The sequence below is a fragment of the Neolamprologus multifasciatus genome, chromosome 16, assembly GCF_963576455.1.
Source record: "Neolamprologus multifasciatus chromosome 16, fNeoMul1.2, whole genome shotgun sequence".
In the NCBI taxonomy this organism is placed as follows: Eukaryota; Metazoa; Chordata; class Actinopteri; order Cichliformes; family Cichlidae; genus Neolamprologus; species Neolamprologus multifasciatus.
This window is the reverse complement of record NC_140454.1, coordinates 32,790,447-32,806,963: the sequence shown is the minus strand read 5'-3', so window position 1 is coordinate 32,806,963 and position 16,517 is coordinate 32,790,447. Positions and strand designations below refer to the sequence as shown.

General features: G+C 43.9%; 1 protein-coding gene and 1 long non-coding RNA gene across 2 annotated transcripts in view; one reads left to right on the top strand and one right to left on the bottom strand.

Moving 5' to 3' along the window:
• The window catches only part of LOC146501126 (uncharacterized), a 144,447-nt gene extending 129,847 nt beyond the window's left edge, over positions 1–14,600 (top strand). The window contains exon 2 of the long non-coding RNA XR_014869775.1: positions 13,339–14,600. This is a non-coding gene — a long non-coding RNA (uncharacterized LOC146501126). The remainder of the gene's footprint in view (positions 1–13,338) is intronic.
• ptpn4a (protein tyrosine phosphatase non-receptor type 4a) overlaps positions 1–16,517 on the bottom strand; it is an 80,363-nt gene that overhangs the window by 28,362 nt on the left and 35,484 nt on the right. The window contains exons 3-10 of the mRNA XM_085135193.1: positions 11,094–11,201; positions 9,983–10,025; positions 9,305–9,383; positions 7,815–7,859; positions 6,810–6,862; positions 3,462–3,582; positions 2,425–2,512; positions 1,377–1,465 (exon numbers count right to left, since the gene is read on the bottom strand). Coding sequence (XP_084991319.1) covers positions 1,377–1,465; positions 2,425–2,512; positions 3,462–3,582; positions 6,810–6,862; positions 7,815–7,859; positions 9,305–9,383; positions 9,983–10,025; positions 11,094–11,201 — 626 coding nt within the window. The remainder of the gene's footprint in view (positions 1–1,376; positions 1,466–2,424; positions 2,513–3,461; positions 3,583–6,809; positions 6,863–7,814; positions 7,860–9,304; positions 9,384–9,982; positions 10,026–11,093; positions 11,202–16,517) is intronic.

Sequence of the window (16,517 nt, the reverse complement as noted above, 5' to 3'; positions counted from 1 at the left end):
GTTACTAAAACCGTGATTTTCTTGCGAGAATGTCTCATGACAGTGACGTAAGCGAGTGCGACATTCGTGACAACAGCTGTGTGCAGATCAACAATGGATCATATATCGAGCGCAGAGAGAGTATGAGCGTGCAGCGTTTAAAGCGTGGAAGTACTGACCTTACTTTGAGTTTGATTCCCTAAAAAGTGACAAAAACATTAGTGTCCGTTGTGCGTGGGAAGAAAACTTCTTTTTACAGTGAAAAAAACCCTAAACTTCCGAGCAAGCACCGAGTAGCTACGACGTAATGAGAAACTCACAGAGAAACTGCGGTATCCTTCCACTGACCGCTGCACACCTGCACCAGGATAAACCTCCGCCTACTCTACTCCTGCTTTACAGGTGAAAATAGAGCAACAGGACCGCTAGTCTTTGACTTTATTTATTTTCTGCTGTGTTTTACTTGCATCTGAAAGAGTGAGTGTAAACACAAAAATAAATAAATAAATAAATAAATAAATATATATATATTATGTTCTGGAATGTGCAGAAAATAGGTTTAAATGTTAAACTAATTTCTTCCAGTCAGAGAATGTTGCATATAATTAAAATTTTGCTTCATGCATAAAGTTAAAAGATTAAAACTAATAAAACAAGTTTTAAAAAGAGACTTTTCCATTTGATTACATTTTGTATGATGGATTATGTAGAAAAAGTAGAATTGGGCTGAAAGATCTATCACTTTATCACCTATTCAGGTTGTAAATCATGTTTTTAAAAAGTAACTAAGTAACTAATTAACTAAGTAATTAATTACTTTTGAAAATAAGTAATCAGTAAAGTAACGGGATTACTTTTTTGGGGAAGTAATCAGTAATTAATTACTGTTTACTTTTTTCAAGTAACTTGACCAACACTGCTTACAAGTCACTTGTAATGTTATGCAACTTAAAACAGGATAAAACAGGTTCTAACCACACAACTCAGATTTCAAGTGTTATCACAAAACCCATGACACACAACCACCACTCGACTCTGATCTCGGTTTCCTCCAACTTGTTGTGGTTGTAGTCTCGCTTCCAGCTGGACGCTATGCTCACAGAGCATCATACTGCCATTCCTGTTACCACTGGAAAGGCAAACACCCTGGAAGTCACGCAGAACTCAGGGGAGCATCCCAGTCATCCTCAGGCATTCCCCAGAGCTCCCTTTGAAACCTCGCTTTAAAAAAACCCCATGTAAATCCAGTCATAACACTACCTCTGTCACTTCTGCTTTTCACGTGTTTCTTACTTTGTGTTGTTGTATTTTAAAGGACACAGGAAAGTACAGAAACTGAGCCCACATACACACAGTGATGTCTGCGATCCTCTCTTCTTGACGTGTGGGTCACTCACCATGGGAAATAGTTGATCCGTACCCTGTTCTTGTAAATCACGATTCCAGCAGACATCACCCCAAGGAGAATCTCTGTGTTACTCTGGTCCTGAGGAGAGGAGAGTGGGACAGGTGAAGGAGGGCGTGGTAAAGGTGGAGGCAGGTGGGAGGGGGGGAGAGTAAAACTGGCTTCCTCACTGATGTAAACCAAGTATGTGTTCCTAAATCTGACACAGAGTCACAGTTTTAAACTGAGCTTCATGATTATAGCTCTCATACGCACTTCATACTTTAACTTTAATTCTGCCCGTCACATTTAATCCACGCTCGAGTCCCGTTTGTACATCCCATAATAACACAGCTGAAAAATCACTGCTCTCATTTCCTTCAGCAGCTGGAGCGCCACTCTCTACTGCCTCAGCTAGAAATTACAACGGGCTAGAGCAGCTCTTAAGTTAGCATAGGAGTGTTTTAGCTCACTGCTGTGAAGTGACACTACATGAATATAACAGAATGCAGATGAATAGTCAGGAAGCTCGTGGATAAAAAGAACTGCATCACAAATACGGATTAAATGCTGGTTTTCCTGCTCTGCTTCTATGTGTTGGTGTCATGATGAGAGCTGAATGCCAATGTGTGGCATTTCTGCAGGGTGTGGGCATCAACGTCAGCTGTACACGCTGCAGCTCCACAGACCTGATCTCAGCCCCAGCACGGACGTGATTGGCTCTGTGAAAACAGCGTATGAACCACGTTGTGACAGCGGGAAATCTGTAAACCTTTTACAGATTAAAACGTTGTGATATCAGTTTTGAGCACAACGGCTGAGGGTGGGTCTGGACTCTGGATTATCACCTAACTGCTCGCGGTTGTTGTGTGGGGGGAGGGGAAGGAAGCAAGACGGCTAGAGTGAGATCGCAGACAGTGGACATGTCTAACAGGCCTCCGAGCTTTGGTGGAATTAAAAAAAGAAATAAAAATATTGCAGTTGATGAACCGTAATGCTGCAGAAGCGAGGACAAACTCTTTGTAACACAGTCTTTAACTCACAGGCGTTAACAGACTTACCCTTGCATAGTGCAGCTCTACCCCATAGAGCTCCAGCGTGCGTGCTGTGTTCAGATAATTAAACTCTGACTCGGCCGGAGATAGACCGCTGAGAGAGAGAGGGGGAAAAAATAAACAGAGTGAGAGAGGGTGAAGCAGCCGTCGGGAGGCCGTGCGGAGCAGCGACGACGACACGGTGCGTGTTAGACATATGGAGGCGGAAAATACACAAAGAGAAGCAGCAAACAGACGAGCCAGGCAGAAGGAAAAGGTCATTAAACCTGCAGCATGTGAGCCATATGTGTGCTTATACAGGGACAGTAATTAGTCTTACATATTTCTACTGTATTTGTAACACCTTATAATAAGGGCCCATAACTAACAGTGTAACACCCCTGTAATCAAATTACAAGTAATTAAATTTACCTGCAAACGCTTAAAGGTTGTCGTAACCAGTCAGGGTTTGACAGGAAACAAAGAAATAACGATACTGTAAGTCTGCTCAAGGATGCATGAGTAATTTTAAACATTGCATAACTACAGGTGTTTTATAGAAACCAATTATGATGCAAGTGATTTTAAGTATTGCGTCATTTCTTGATAATGTTGCAGAAGAACAAACAATATTTCCCCATCTTCCATCGTGACTGTACTCTTAGGTTCAGTGTTATGGATTAACCTTTGCTTAACCTCGCCTAACTTCCAGGTACATTACAGGAAAGCAGAAACTCCTTTCTGTACACTCCTTTTGTGAGTTTAGTTTGAACAGAGCTAGATCTCCAAAGGTTCCTCAGCCCACTGAGGAAACAACAGGCTGGGAGGGCTGGTTTCAGTCATTATTCGATTGTACCTACATTTAAGTGTTTGCAGGTAAATATAAATAACAATTAAATTTGATTTAAATACACGGGAACCACGCCCTTAGTCGTGGCCCGTAATATACAGTATGATGTCGTAGGTGCTGAAAATGAACATAAAGAACCGATTTTCGATTTTCCGCCTCCACATTCAGGAAGCTGTACCAAATCACAGGTGTGTCGTAGGGTGTCTCAGCGTACCTGTGCTGCTGGTGATGTTTGGCGACCTCTTTGTGAAAGTCTTGAGGGGGGTTTGAGATAAAGGAGTACTCAGACAGATAGCCCGGACTATGCTCCGCTTCACTGTAGTCCCCCAACTCAGCTAGAAAGAGAAGAGAGACGCACGTTAGGCTTCAGGATGTTCAGACATATCCATCTGTGGGAGTGGATATATCCGTGTATTGTCAACTAGCCCCACCCAACTGCCCAACCTTTTGATTGAGAGGGGCAGCCAATCAGGAACAAGTTGGCAAAAGAGTTTGTTTCAAGACGAATAAGGATTATTTTGAACACTTAATCATGCGAAGCTACTTTGGTGGAGTCACTAACTCTAAGTACTAACTGTGCACTTAGTTTTACAACACATCAGGAGGATGTTTGTTAATAACATCAGATTCCTCGTGATTTAATAAAATGACCTCATCATTCGACACGTAAAATATCTTAAAGTGACCTTCTTTTCTGTTATATACACTGTCACAATTGGGGTTTCACACTGAACACATTAAACTAAGTGTGTGAAGAACTTATGCTCTGCCTCTGAGCCCAGAAACCCCGCCCACCAGATGTTTCAATATTCTGTCAGGAGGGGCAGCCAATCAGAAGAGCAGTGAGAGAGTCATTAAAGGGAGAGGAGCTAAATCTGCTAGTTTCAGACAGAGGCCGAACTAAAATACTGCAATAAGCCCCAGTAAAGAGCAAGTGTGACACATCACAGAGTTGGAAATGGGAATAGCTGGCATCAGTAACAGATGAGTGCAATGATAACTGTCAGATCTCTGATAGCTTTCAAAGGGCTCTAAGATGAAGAGCTCAAAGTGAATCCAGCGAGCTCACTAGGTTAAAACCATCAATTCATTCAAGCAGTCTCTCGACTAACCTGGTGGTCAGAGCATATTGACCAACCAATCAATTCTAGCTCTCCCTTTTATTGATGTGCACACACCACCAGGGACGCGTGCGTGCGGTCAATAGCTCTCGTTTCATATAGTAGTTTAAGGTTAGTTTTATTTTGAGCTGCAGTTCTTTCTTTACCAAGGTTCAGCGCGAAGGTCAATGAACCTCAAAGACTCGTCAACCTGATCTTTCTTTGTGGATCCATCTCTTGATGTGAAATCCATACTCAGCTGCCGATTGGCTCAAAGTGGGAGATACTAGCTTGAGCTCAAGGGTCTTATAATGATGCTACTGATGATTTTACTCACGTTGCAGGTAATTTAATACAAGTGTGTATATGTCAATGTGGATACTTGTGTTTGTACAAGTTGCGGTAAGATTAGGATGATATTCAAATTCTTTTGATCTTTTTGGTTTTCAGGCAGTCATTTTCTGCCTTTTTTTTCTTTCAGAGCTTCGGAGTTGGATTTAGAGCTGTGAGCTGAGCTAACTGAATTAGCAGCATAACAGCTGCTACGAACAGTTTTTCCCCAAAAGTGAACATGTATCTTCACAATCTATGCTGGCACTGAGCGACGTGCCAACACGGACCTAGCTACACTGTATCTGTGTGTGCGTGCGTGTGTGTAAAAGCAGTAGCAGTGTGATTCAGCTAGACTAGGCCAAATCTGCTCTGTGACCTACATACTGAAGCTGAGGATATTCCCAGCAAAACATGTGATAGAGGAAGAGCGCTGAAAGGAAGAGGGAGGCAGAGTGGAACGAGGTAAGAGAGGGGGTTTATGAGCGCATAAATCTGTGGAGGAGGGGCTGAACATCGACTGCAATGGCCTAGTCTGCAGGTCTGCATAGTAATGAACAGGTCGCAGTCAGTGGGTTTTACAGTTATAGTGGTTAAATGAGGCTCCAGAACAGCTAAAGTAAAGCACAAAGTGATCACATCAAGCCAAGTGCAGAAGTGGATTTAACGGATCTGATTAGACAGAGAAACTTGATTATTATTTCATTTTTTATATCAAATTCCCTTGAGAGCGGCTGGATTTGAAATGCTGTTAGTGACCGAGTCGTGTGCTTTATTGCATAAAGCTTGATTTACACTTGTGTGCTGAACCTCTGCTTTGCTGTTGGCAGCAGAGCATCTGCACTGCTCTGCCATCACCAGTGAAACCGAGCTAACTGTGTTGAGCCCGAAGCTAATAAATATTGAACAACAGCTACTGAAATGCATGAAAGGGTGAAGAGACTGAGTCTATGCACGCATCACCAGAGCAATGAAAACCAGAAAATAGCCTGGTCCCACTGGCGTGTAGTGTACCGACTATTGCATCAGCATTCTAAGCTATACAGCTGCATGCTTCTATTTAATGGAGTGTGCTAATACGTGTTTGCTGTATTTAATACCACCAAGCTGACCCGTTACAACTGCTGCAGCAGTACAATGGCACATGACACTAGAGGTTTCCACGTAAGACGATCCTGAGTGACGGCCGAGTAGCTACAGGATCCACGCCAACGTTCTGTTGAATCCATCGGTTGCTTCCATCCAGCAGCACCTTGTAGGACGGTCGAGAGGTAGAAGATGTCCAAACCACAAAGCAGATATCAGACGTTCCTGTGTTCCCTGGTTGGCTTGCTGAACTGTTCTGGGTGCTCCAGAGTTAAATCCATCCAACCAGGCTCTGAGGCTCTTACTGAGTGGCCGTGTCTTTGAGCCATGCAGTGTTACAAACATGGACATCGGCTTCTCTGGTGACTGAACTGTTCCCAGTGTGGCTTCCGTAAAACGTCCATGTCTCCAGCAGCTCGTTGACCATCAGCTTCTGGTTTCTCAGATGAGGATATGGGTATGAAATTGCCACAGTGTCCTGTCCAGTATCTGGTATTTCTTACAATTCAATTAATTTAAGGCCCTCTTTAAAACGGGGCCTCAACGGCGTCAAAAAACACGCTCAAAGAGCCTAAAATGCTCTCACACGGCAAAGTGAAAATCTCCTTTAAAACTGTGGCAGCACATCATGGGAGAAGGTGAAGAAAGAAAAACCTTCAGGTCAAACATTTCATGTTGAGAGTCTAGTTTATATATTCTCCCCGTTTGATGCACCCACAGCGTTTCAGAGCGGACGGAGCTGGTGCCGTTGCAGAGGAGCGCCGTCACGGCAGGCTTTCTCACCACTTTCACCTCTGCATGTTATTTATGAGCAGCCATTTTTGCAAAGAGAAGCCACAACCTCATCGAATATTTATACCGCTGGTGTTAATATCAAATATCAGCACGTGGCTTAATTGAAATGTAAGGGCTTCAGAGCAGCAGTTATAAATGCACTCAGGCAACCACAGTCATTCCATTTAAGAGCGTGTGCAGCTAAAGACAGTCCTAATGAATTGCCTTTCCATTGTTAAGTAGAACTGGAGCACCGAGGGAGCGCTACTTACATTGTACGGCGTAGGAAGCCAGCAGCGCGGCTGTGTTGTGAGGACAGGGCAATCTGGAAGTTGAAGGAAGACGCGCGCACACACACACATTCACACAGATTAAACAGATGTTTCAGCCTTGGATCAATACAAAAGTTATTACAGTTCATTTCAAAGAGCAGAGATTAGTTATCATCAATAACAGCAGCAGAAATGTGGAGGGGGGGGGAAATCTATTCGAGTTTGTGTGAAGAACCAAGTAAGAGGAAGCAGTGAGCCTTATATTCACTGACAAAAAGGATAATGAGCGTGTCGTGAGTGCTTGTACGACTGCCCAATGAGCCTACGTGCGCTGCATTAACTCATATTTCCTCCAGTCACCCACATCTTGGCTTTAAAGCAGGACCCACTGTGCAACAAACAGAAGGCTGCCTGAAAGCAGAGGTGTCAACCTCGATCTCACTCACGCACAACGCCATCTGATCTATGGGGTCGAACAAATGCAACCATCGCATCATAACGCCCTCGTTTTCCCTCCACGAAGAAGAGGATGCTCACCTGTGCCGATTACTCACGGTTAATGAGCGTTTAATGAGAAAATGAACGCAAGGTGACTTTTATTTTTACCTCCGTGTGTTTTTGGAATTAAACTACAGCAGGATTTTTACATCCTTCATGATTTAAAGAGCTTGTGTTGATCTACAAATATTTAATAATGAATTCACGACTTTCAGAGGGCCGAACTATTCTCTTTGGCAGGCCGGACCTGTTCCACGACCCACATGTTTGACACCCCCGGCTTACAGGGGAGGGGAACCTTAAAGCAGCTTGTTTCAGATGACCTACGCTGCTGCACCAAGGCCCAGTAAACATGGGAAATGCCCTTTAAAGCGTAGGCTTGTTAAAAATATCTACATAATGGTTCTCATGCCGTAAACACACCTGTATGAGTGCATTTGGCCTGAGGCAGAATGCTCCACCTAGTTGAGTCAGCAACACTGTGTACACAAAGAACAACACACTCACCTTCCAGTTAATATATCCTGTTTGATCTGCAGAAAATACTGGTACCTGAGGGGGAGGAACAGAGCATCAGGACAAGTCATCAGTGAAACACCAGCACAGCTGCAGTGATACTGTCATGTAAGGACGAGCACACAGCACCGGCCTGGTGGGAACATTATCACAGTTACAACTTCACAGTTATAACTTCTGCGGGGTGGAAGTGAAGTGTTTGTGTATATACATCTATATATAGTTTAGGTTTCAAACCTGAGCGTGAACACTGTTAAGGTTTTTCTGTGTACTACACTGCTGTCAGGCGTGCTTGTTAAACGTGACTTGAATGTACAATGCATCAGACGGGCATGTCGGATCCAAGGCTCTCTATTCACTTTTACAAGCTCTGTGCAAAACCGAGATAAGGCTCAGAGAGGCTGAAACGATCTCTGCAGAGCTGCGATCGCTCCTCTGCACGTGCACGAAGCAGACGGTGGACGTGCAGAACATTTTATCTTAGAAAAAGATGCTTTTTAAAAAATATTTCTTGATCTGCATTAAGAGAGAAAATACAGCTCAGATCCAGAGAATCAATTTGCTGTTATTGGGGTTAGGGTGTTTTTAAATCTTTTTATTCTTCATGCCAGAATTTTTGAAGAATCAGAAAAAAACTGATGTGGGCAACCTTAAAAAAAATCTTCAACTGTTTATTTCCTTCACTTAAGATCTACATTAAACGCATACGTCACATATTTTGTACAGATTCACTTAACAGATGGACATTTTTGGGGGGGAACTCCGAGACTGTACTGATGTTTCCAGCTGTGTGTGGTTCAAAAAAAGCATCTCAACCAGTACAGGTATCTTTCTCCTATTAAAAACTGCACACATTGTTTCCCTTTAATGGTCTGCGCTCATAGATCGCTTCATTTCAGCATCAAGCATCAGAGTTCCCACCTTTTACACGCAATCGGACAGTACTCTGTTTTATTTGTTTTGTTTTTTTAAATGCCAAACCCCAGTTTGGGATGTCCCAACACGTAAACCTGTCCCTAAATCTTCTGGACAAAGAAAATCTTTCTTTGCTGCTCAGACTGAAACACTTCAGAGCATCAAAGTTGACTTTTTTTGCATTAGCTTGTTTAAACACCTGCTACTACAAGAGCTACTGATGGTGTGTGTTTTGTTGATGCTGATGCCATTACTGACGACAGACCCTGAACGCAGAACTAACAAATCTACAGAAACACCATTTCATTGCAAAGCTCCTGCTCGCAGAGATCACTGCTCCGTTTCTGAATGAAACGACATCAATACAGCGAGTTCGAGTTGCTCTGCTTTGATTAGCACTTTCTGTGACGCTCTGTCAAATGACAAAAACACTTCATTCATTGTGAGGAGCGGATCTCGTTTACAACTGAGCCTTTATTCCTCTGTTAGTGAACTTTAATGTCAGCGTTTAACAAACCGAGTGGTTCCTGCTGCTCTTAGCCTGTCGTGTTGTTAGAAACTCTTACCGTGTGTATTCTTCCTGAAGTTTATTGGGGTCTGTCACAAAGAATTTGACTCTGAAGCTTAAGTTATGGGGAGACCCTCCTGCAAAAACAGAGACGAGCAGTTAGAGAGGAGAAACGCTCGTCGGCGAGTGTCGGTCTGTGATATAAATGAACATGTGCTCTCTATTCAGGGGCTTCTTTAGGAAACATTATGCATGTGTATTTTTGTTTAGTGATGCAGATAATGGGATAATTAATAATAAGTGTAAAACACACACGTACGCTGCTTAAGAAACAGAGCTGCAGTGTTTTTTGTCAATGAGCCAATCGACATGAAATAAAGTTGAAGCGCAGTTCAAACATCGCTGGAGGAGGACTGCAGATTCCACTCGAGCTTAATTGTTCCACACGTCACATATTATATGGCTCGTTATTAAAAACAAGAGCGGAGTTGAAATAAAGTTTAATAATGGCTCAAAGCACAGGTAGAGTTTTAAATGGCAGCGTGGACGAGAGACATCAGCCTCAGGTGGCGAGTGGATTTTTAACCATTGCTGGGACCACGCTGCACGCTGCAGCCTCAACCAGCTGGGAAGAAAATTAATAATATCGTGTAATGAAGTTTGACTTGAGTGAACGTGTTTGGCTGCAGGATGAAGGGAATTAGCCGAGCTGGTGTGTGCGGAGGATTTCACGTACTTTTTAACTGTTTCCTGACGGGCTTATTGGGATCCAGCCAGCGCTGTAAAATATTGATAGAGAGACACTTAGAGACACCATGAAGTATGAACACACAACTTCAATTATTTACCAGCGGCCACACACACACACGCACGCGCACACTGATCATTACTCGCAGGCAGACATGGTTTAATTTCATCACACTGGCCCTTAAACAAGCTCTTATCAACTCCCAACTTTCCCAACAAAATACAGGATCACATGATCTGTTTTCCATCAGCACAGTTTAAATTTGCTTTACATGAAGCACTTCTTTAGCTTTACTAGCTAACCGAGTAAGGCGGCAGGAGGCGGGTCTGTCGTGTTTTAAAGATCACATGTAATTCTATTAAATCCCCTAAAAACACAGCGGGATTAAACTGATACTGGTTTCTCTCAGGCGTGCTTCACAGAGACCGGTCGGCAACCTCCTGGCAACGACTGGTTGCTAAGGTAAAGTGAGCATTCCGTCACTGGCTGCTAGCAGTCGCTAGGTGAAATTGGTTGCTAAGAGACATAAGATGCTGCAGTAAAAACTCTTTTGTGGTTTCTTTGGCTGTTATCAGGTCGTCATGGCAACTGTTACCGTACTTTGCATGACTATTTGAATGTTAAAGTGAAATTTGCACCTTTTTAAACGTGTTGGTCGCAGCGGTCAGGTGAACTTTTACTCTGAAGGCAAAGCTTCTGTAGTGCTAGTCTTTAAAGACCAGTCAGCCACAGCAATCTGCAATCGATCAAAGCAATCGCGAGGAGGATTTTGGTGCAGCACCTTCCTTGCAATCAATGTTACACAGTGACAGCTAGGAACCACTCACCACAGGTGTTCAGAGCGCCCAGAGGATCACAGAGGATCAGTCTATTGGCCTGCGAGACTCAAACTTTAGGTTGATAAAGTTTAATTCGTTGCTGATCTTTACCCAGCAACACATTGCATAGTTTCAGTGCCCATCAGTGCTCCACAGAAGTGCCGATCCCTGAGTGAAAACAGCTCACCCACTCAGAGTTAAAAGTGCTTCTGACATCTAACATGATGCAGAAGGAAACAACACTAAGATGCATTCATTGTCCACACAGCTGTCATACTAACTGGTGCATCTGATGAGTCGTCAGTCAGGTGCAGGCCAAAGTAGTCCCTCTCGGTCAGCTCCAGGTGCTTGAAGACAGCATCCAGCAGCACCTGGCCATTATCCGACTTCTGCAGAGAACAAAGGAAAACACGGTCATCCACGCTGATCTTTATTTACTACCAACATATAATGATAGACAAAAGTTGTATACACGATCTCCTTGATTCACCTTCCTGGAAACAGGTTTCATGTGAGAGTCACTGATGTTGACAGGTTTAAAAAAACAAAACAAGAAACAGAAACTACCCATCTGCACTCAAGCTTCCACGAGACTTCAAGATAAACATCGGTTTCAAGCGAAGTGGTGAGCAGGTTTAGTTTACAGATGGTTTCTGATCAGGATTAAGGAGGAAAGGGGGGATTTCTCCCTAAACACAGAGTCCACAGAGAGCCAATTAAAAGGCTGTAAAATGTGAGAAATCACTTATCAAACGCATCATCATTTCCTGAGAAAACAGCGAGGGTGAGAGGAGAAGCCACGGGATCACAAGTGGGGCAGAAAGTCACACCTGATCTGCTGCAACTTTAAGAGGAGGAGGAGGAGGCAGGGCACAAATGTGTGGCTCCATCAGAGGTCCCATGGGAGAACACACACACACACTCCCCTTTGCCCTGCTGACACAGTTTTACAACGCACGGTTTGTGTGTGTGGGGCAAACAGACAATGTTAGCTGACAGTTGACATGTTGACATGGCAGCCCTCTAGGACAACTTGCATGTGTGCAATCTACTAATGTCAAAACCTTGTTATGTGCGAGTTGCTGGTGTACTGAGAGAACTGGTGACTTTTTAGCCTTCCAGTCACACTCAGGTGAACACGAAAAATTGTGTCTACATTTAAGAAGAGGAGCGCTGCAGAGAGGAAAACCTGTGGACAAAGCCAATTTGGTCAGAACATTGTCGAAGGTGATCGGTTAGGATTTCCTTGTCTTTGTTGAGTTATGTGCTTATTGCTTATTAGAAGAAGTTTAAAATAAGGATGTGAAGAGACGGGATATCCCTAATGTGGTCATCCTAATAAGAAGCCCACCAATCAGAAATATAAGAAAGTGCTAAGAGCTGAAGCAGGTTTTACCAGGCAGCATGAGCTGGAAACGAGCAGGAGCGGTTTAATTAAAAAAATATTATCTGCAGTTTAATAATGCATTAAAACCTGGTAAACGACTAACTGTTGTTTACTCTAATAGCAAATTCATATTTCACTGTGGAAGGCGTCAAACGGCCCTTTTGTGGCTGCTGTTCCTCTAAAGCCCACCCGAGGCTGCCTCAGAGCCCAGATTGACATCACCGATAAACACGTTTATAGAAACAGCTTTGCTACCAATAATGCATTTAGCCTTCATCACAAGTCTGCAGGGGTGATCATTTTTGCCATAACTCATCTGCTAACAGGCAGACGCATCCTGGTTTTAGCCGATAGCTGCCCGAGTCACCGAACCAGACCTCATCCCTGCTTTCTGGAGCATTTTTCAAATGACACATGCTGTTGTTACCTGTGAGGTTAACACCACTAAAGGCCCAAGAAGACAGTGCTGCTGTTTTGTTGACCAAGTTTCTGACGTTTTCCTCACTAGCATTAATTAACCGGTATATTTGGTATTCTATACCGTTAGCTCATCTGCTAGCATCACAACCATGTCGAGGAGTGATGTCGAGATGCTTTAAATACAGCCTCAGCTCAGCATGCACGTATTTTGAGAGTTGAAAGAGAAATGGGAGACTGCAAAAACCGGGACGTCTCCGATGTTAGCGTCTCCCTGATTATAAAAGGCTAGCTGGGAGGTTAGCTATAAAGAGCTTGATGCAGGCGTCAACACAAAAGGAGGAAGGGCACAAGTTAGCAATGGTTCTGAAGTATATTAGTCACATGGGACACCTTCACTTCTCATAGCCTTATGACTCAAACTCGTACTGAGGTAACTGCGCCCAGCTGCTTAGAAAACGACCAATGCTAGCTCCCAGTACCTGTGATTATATGAAATATGGGCTAAACATGGAAGAAAAGTGGGATGTCCTCCATCCATATTTTGTCTGTTCCTGAATTCATGTGTTAACCAACAAATGAAACATGTTTTCCTCAAAATCAAACAAAGTGTTCTTAGTGTTGATGGACAGGCTGACAGATGAGGTCGGGCAGGAGTCTCTGTGGACTATGATGGTGCAGACAACACTGTGATCTGTAGTGTGCATCGGGAGCAGGTGGAGCCAGTGTTGCCAACTCCTCAGTAAGGAAAATCGCTATTGGTTGTCCTAAAAGTCGCTAAATGACGTCATCACCTAATTTGCATAATTGGTCATGCTAATGTAATTGTAACCTACGCTGCTGGAGAGAGAAATAACATCGTGGACGAGACATAAAGTGAGCAAAAAACGTCCTAAATGCATTTAGAATTTATTTAGAACTACAAATTAAATTTCTTTTAGCAATTATTGTTTTTTGTAATGTCTTTCACGTCTTTTTTTAGCGACTTTTTTTAGGAAAAAAGTCGCTAGGGGGTCTGAAAACTCGCTAAATATAGTGACAAAGTCGCTAAGTTAGCAACACTGGGTGGAGCTTGAAGAGGTGGAGGTATGCACTAGAGAGAGGAGGAAACAATCCAAAGCAACTGTGGTGAACAAGAGAGTAAAGGCAGAGTGGACCTGGAGGAGATGAGTGTCTGGGGAGCAGCAGGAGGTACAAGATGACTGTGATGTATGGTTTGGAGACGGGAAGAAAATACAGGAAGAGAAGAGGAAGAGCTCAGAGGAGGTTCATGGACGTAGCGAAGGAGGACAGAGGATGCTGGGGATGGGGTGAGATGGATGCAGATGATCTGCTGTGGCGACAGATGAAGGGAGCGGCGCTTCATCGACATCAAGGCTCTTACATTTTCCTTCCATCATCACCACACCTTAAATTTCAAAAAATGGGACATTTTAAATCTCTATTAATGCCTCTTTAAATACTAATTTTTTTAGGATGATATAAAATCAGTTTTTCAATTCTGGCAGCTTTAGGATTGATATGTTTATTGATTAGCATTCAAATATCTCAGTGAAGACAGAACAAAGATTTACCACAAAGCAAGAAAGCATGAGACAAGGCTAATCAAAAGGTATTGGCTGAAGCATTTGCTTATTACGCCAACCCTTTTAACAAAAGATCTTTTAGCATGCAGCTCCTGTACACAGGGCTCGAAGCAAATAATAAAATTCAATTCAATTCAATTTCATTTATATAGCGCCAAATCACAACAAATGTCGCCTCAAGGCGCTTCATAGATACAGAGAGAAAAGCCCAACAATCATATGACCCCCTATGAGCAGCACTTTGGCGACAGTGGGAAGGAAAAACTCCCTTTTAACAGGAAGAAACCTCCGGCAGAACCCGGCTCAGGGAGGGGCGGCCATCTGCTGCGACCGGTTGGGGTGAGAGAAGGCAAACAAAGCAAAAACAAAACAAACAAACAAACAAACAAGAAAAAACACCACCACCTTTAAAGTATCTGGTGGAAACTCCAAGTGCCTGAAAAGTCTGATGATCACAGCCAGCTGACAGCGGCTAACCGAAAGAGTGAGGCAGCTAGCGATGCTAGCCTCTCGTGTGACACTTTCCTTCGGAGACTCTTGATAAACGTGTCTGCTGCCCCCATGAGAAACTCTGTGTATGCTTCTCCTTTGTATGAAGCAGCTTTTCAGCTCGATGTGGGAGCCCTCTGTGCACTTTTACACTGCAATCCCAGGAAACCCATCGCCTGTGTGTGTGTGTGTGTCTGTGTGTGAGCGGGCATGCTTGCCTTTTGTGTGTATTCCTGGCTCACTTTTAACAATGTATGTCTGTTTGCTCTCACAGCAATCGCACATTTGGCTCGTACGCTTTTAGAATACCAGAAGAGACTAGCACCAGCGTGTACACACACACACACACACACACACACACACACACGCGTGCTTCCTCAGGACTTTTACGCAACAAGCTACACAGACTATGGCAACGGCAGCTCCATATTCTGGATAGTTCATGTGGCAGTTCTCCATGAGCGACGAGTCAGAAAGAGCAGAGAAATGCAGAAAGACTTTCAAAGAAAAGAACGAGAACGCAAACGTAAGAAGAGGGAAAGTCACTGAGAGGAAAAGAGAGAGGGAGCATGGAAGAAGAGAAACGGAGTGATTGACGATGCGGCCGGGTGAGACAAACCCTCTTTGTGCCCTTCACCCGCACCGCGGACTGAAACAGTGTCTGTGTGCGTGAGAATGAAGAGAGAGGAAGGAGACATGGTGATAGAGAGCAATCAGAGCACAAGAGATTGGCTGAGAGCAGAGGAGGGGCAGAGAGCGCGAGAGAGGGGGGAAAAAGATGCTCTGATAAGTTTGTCACCCCGAGGGGTTCATCTTCAGAGTTGGAGGGGAGCGGACCATCGAACATCAAACACTCGGGGGGAAATTCCACTATTTTATGACAGGTTAACAAAAATGTCACATTTTTATTGAAGTCCTTCCACAGGAAACAACTGAGTGTGTCAATGTGTGTGTGTGTGCATGAGCGTGTATTCATATCTTTGTGGGGACCAAAAATAGGACGTTTGCTATACTTATGGGGACTGGAATCCCAGTCCCCGCGAGCTTGAAGGCATTTTTGAGACTCCAAATGTGGTTTTAGTGACAGGTTACAGTTGGGTGGCTTTTATCTTTCATGGTTAAAGCTCGGGAAAGCATTACGTCAATTAGATGTCCCCACAAGATGTGTGTGTGTGTTAAAGAATGACGGGATTTCAGGAAGTATGAGGCAGCTTGTTCAGGCAGGAAAGGAACAACGTGAAGGTGGAGGCGCTGACATCTATAGTTTTCCTTTTCCAGTAAACTCAACTTTCAGGATGAGAACCGAGGGACCGATCTGTGATCTCTGCACGTCCGTCCACCTCGCTGAATGAGCAGCACCAGCTCTCGTTTATTACACCGAGTCAACGCCAAAAAGCACGACGGCATTTGATGCACAACGGAGGTGAAAACTCGCCTGACCAAACAGTGATCTTCATTTTAAAATTAGTGGGCAGCCTTGTTTTGCTAATATTGATTTTAAACAGCCCTAAAACAAAGGACGTCGTGCCGAGGCCAAGAAACATGCGAGAGCGCACACGTATAGCACATCCTGCCCACACATGCAGTGTGACACCTCCCTCACACCTCCCTGGTTTCTAAGCAGCGTGGTTGCATTCACTATTTTGGCTCTTCCAGTCACAGAGGTGGAGCGAACCGTTTACTGTTACGCTCTCATTTTTCTCACCATTGAGCATAACCAACTCCATGAAACTGTCAGCACTACAACAACACATGCAAATTCTGCTGCCCTGTCGTTGGCTGCAAAAACCAAAACACACGGAGGAAGTGAGAAGTCAAGAGCGAGT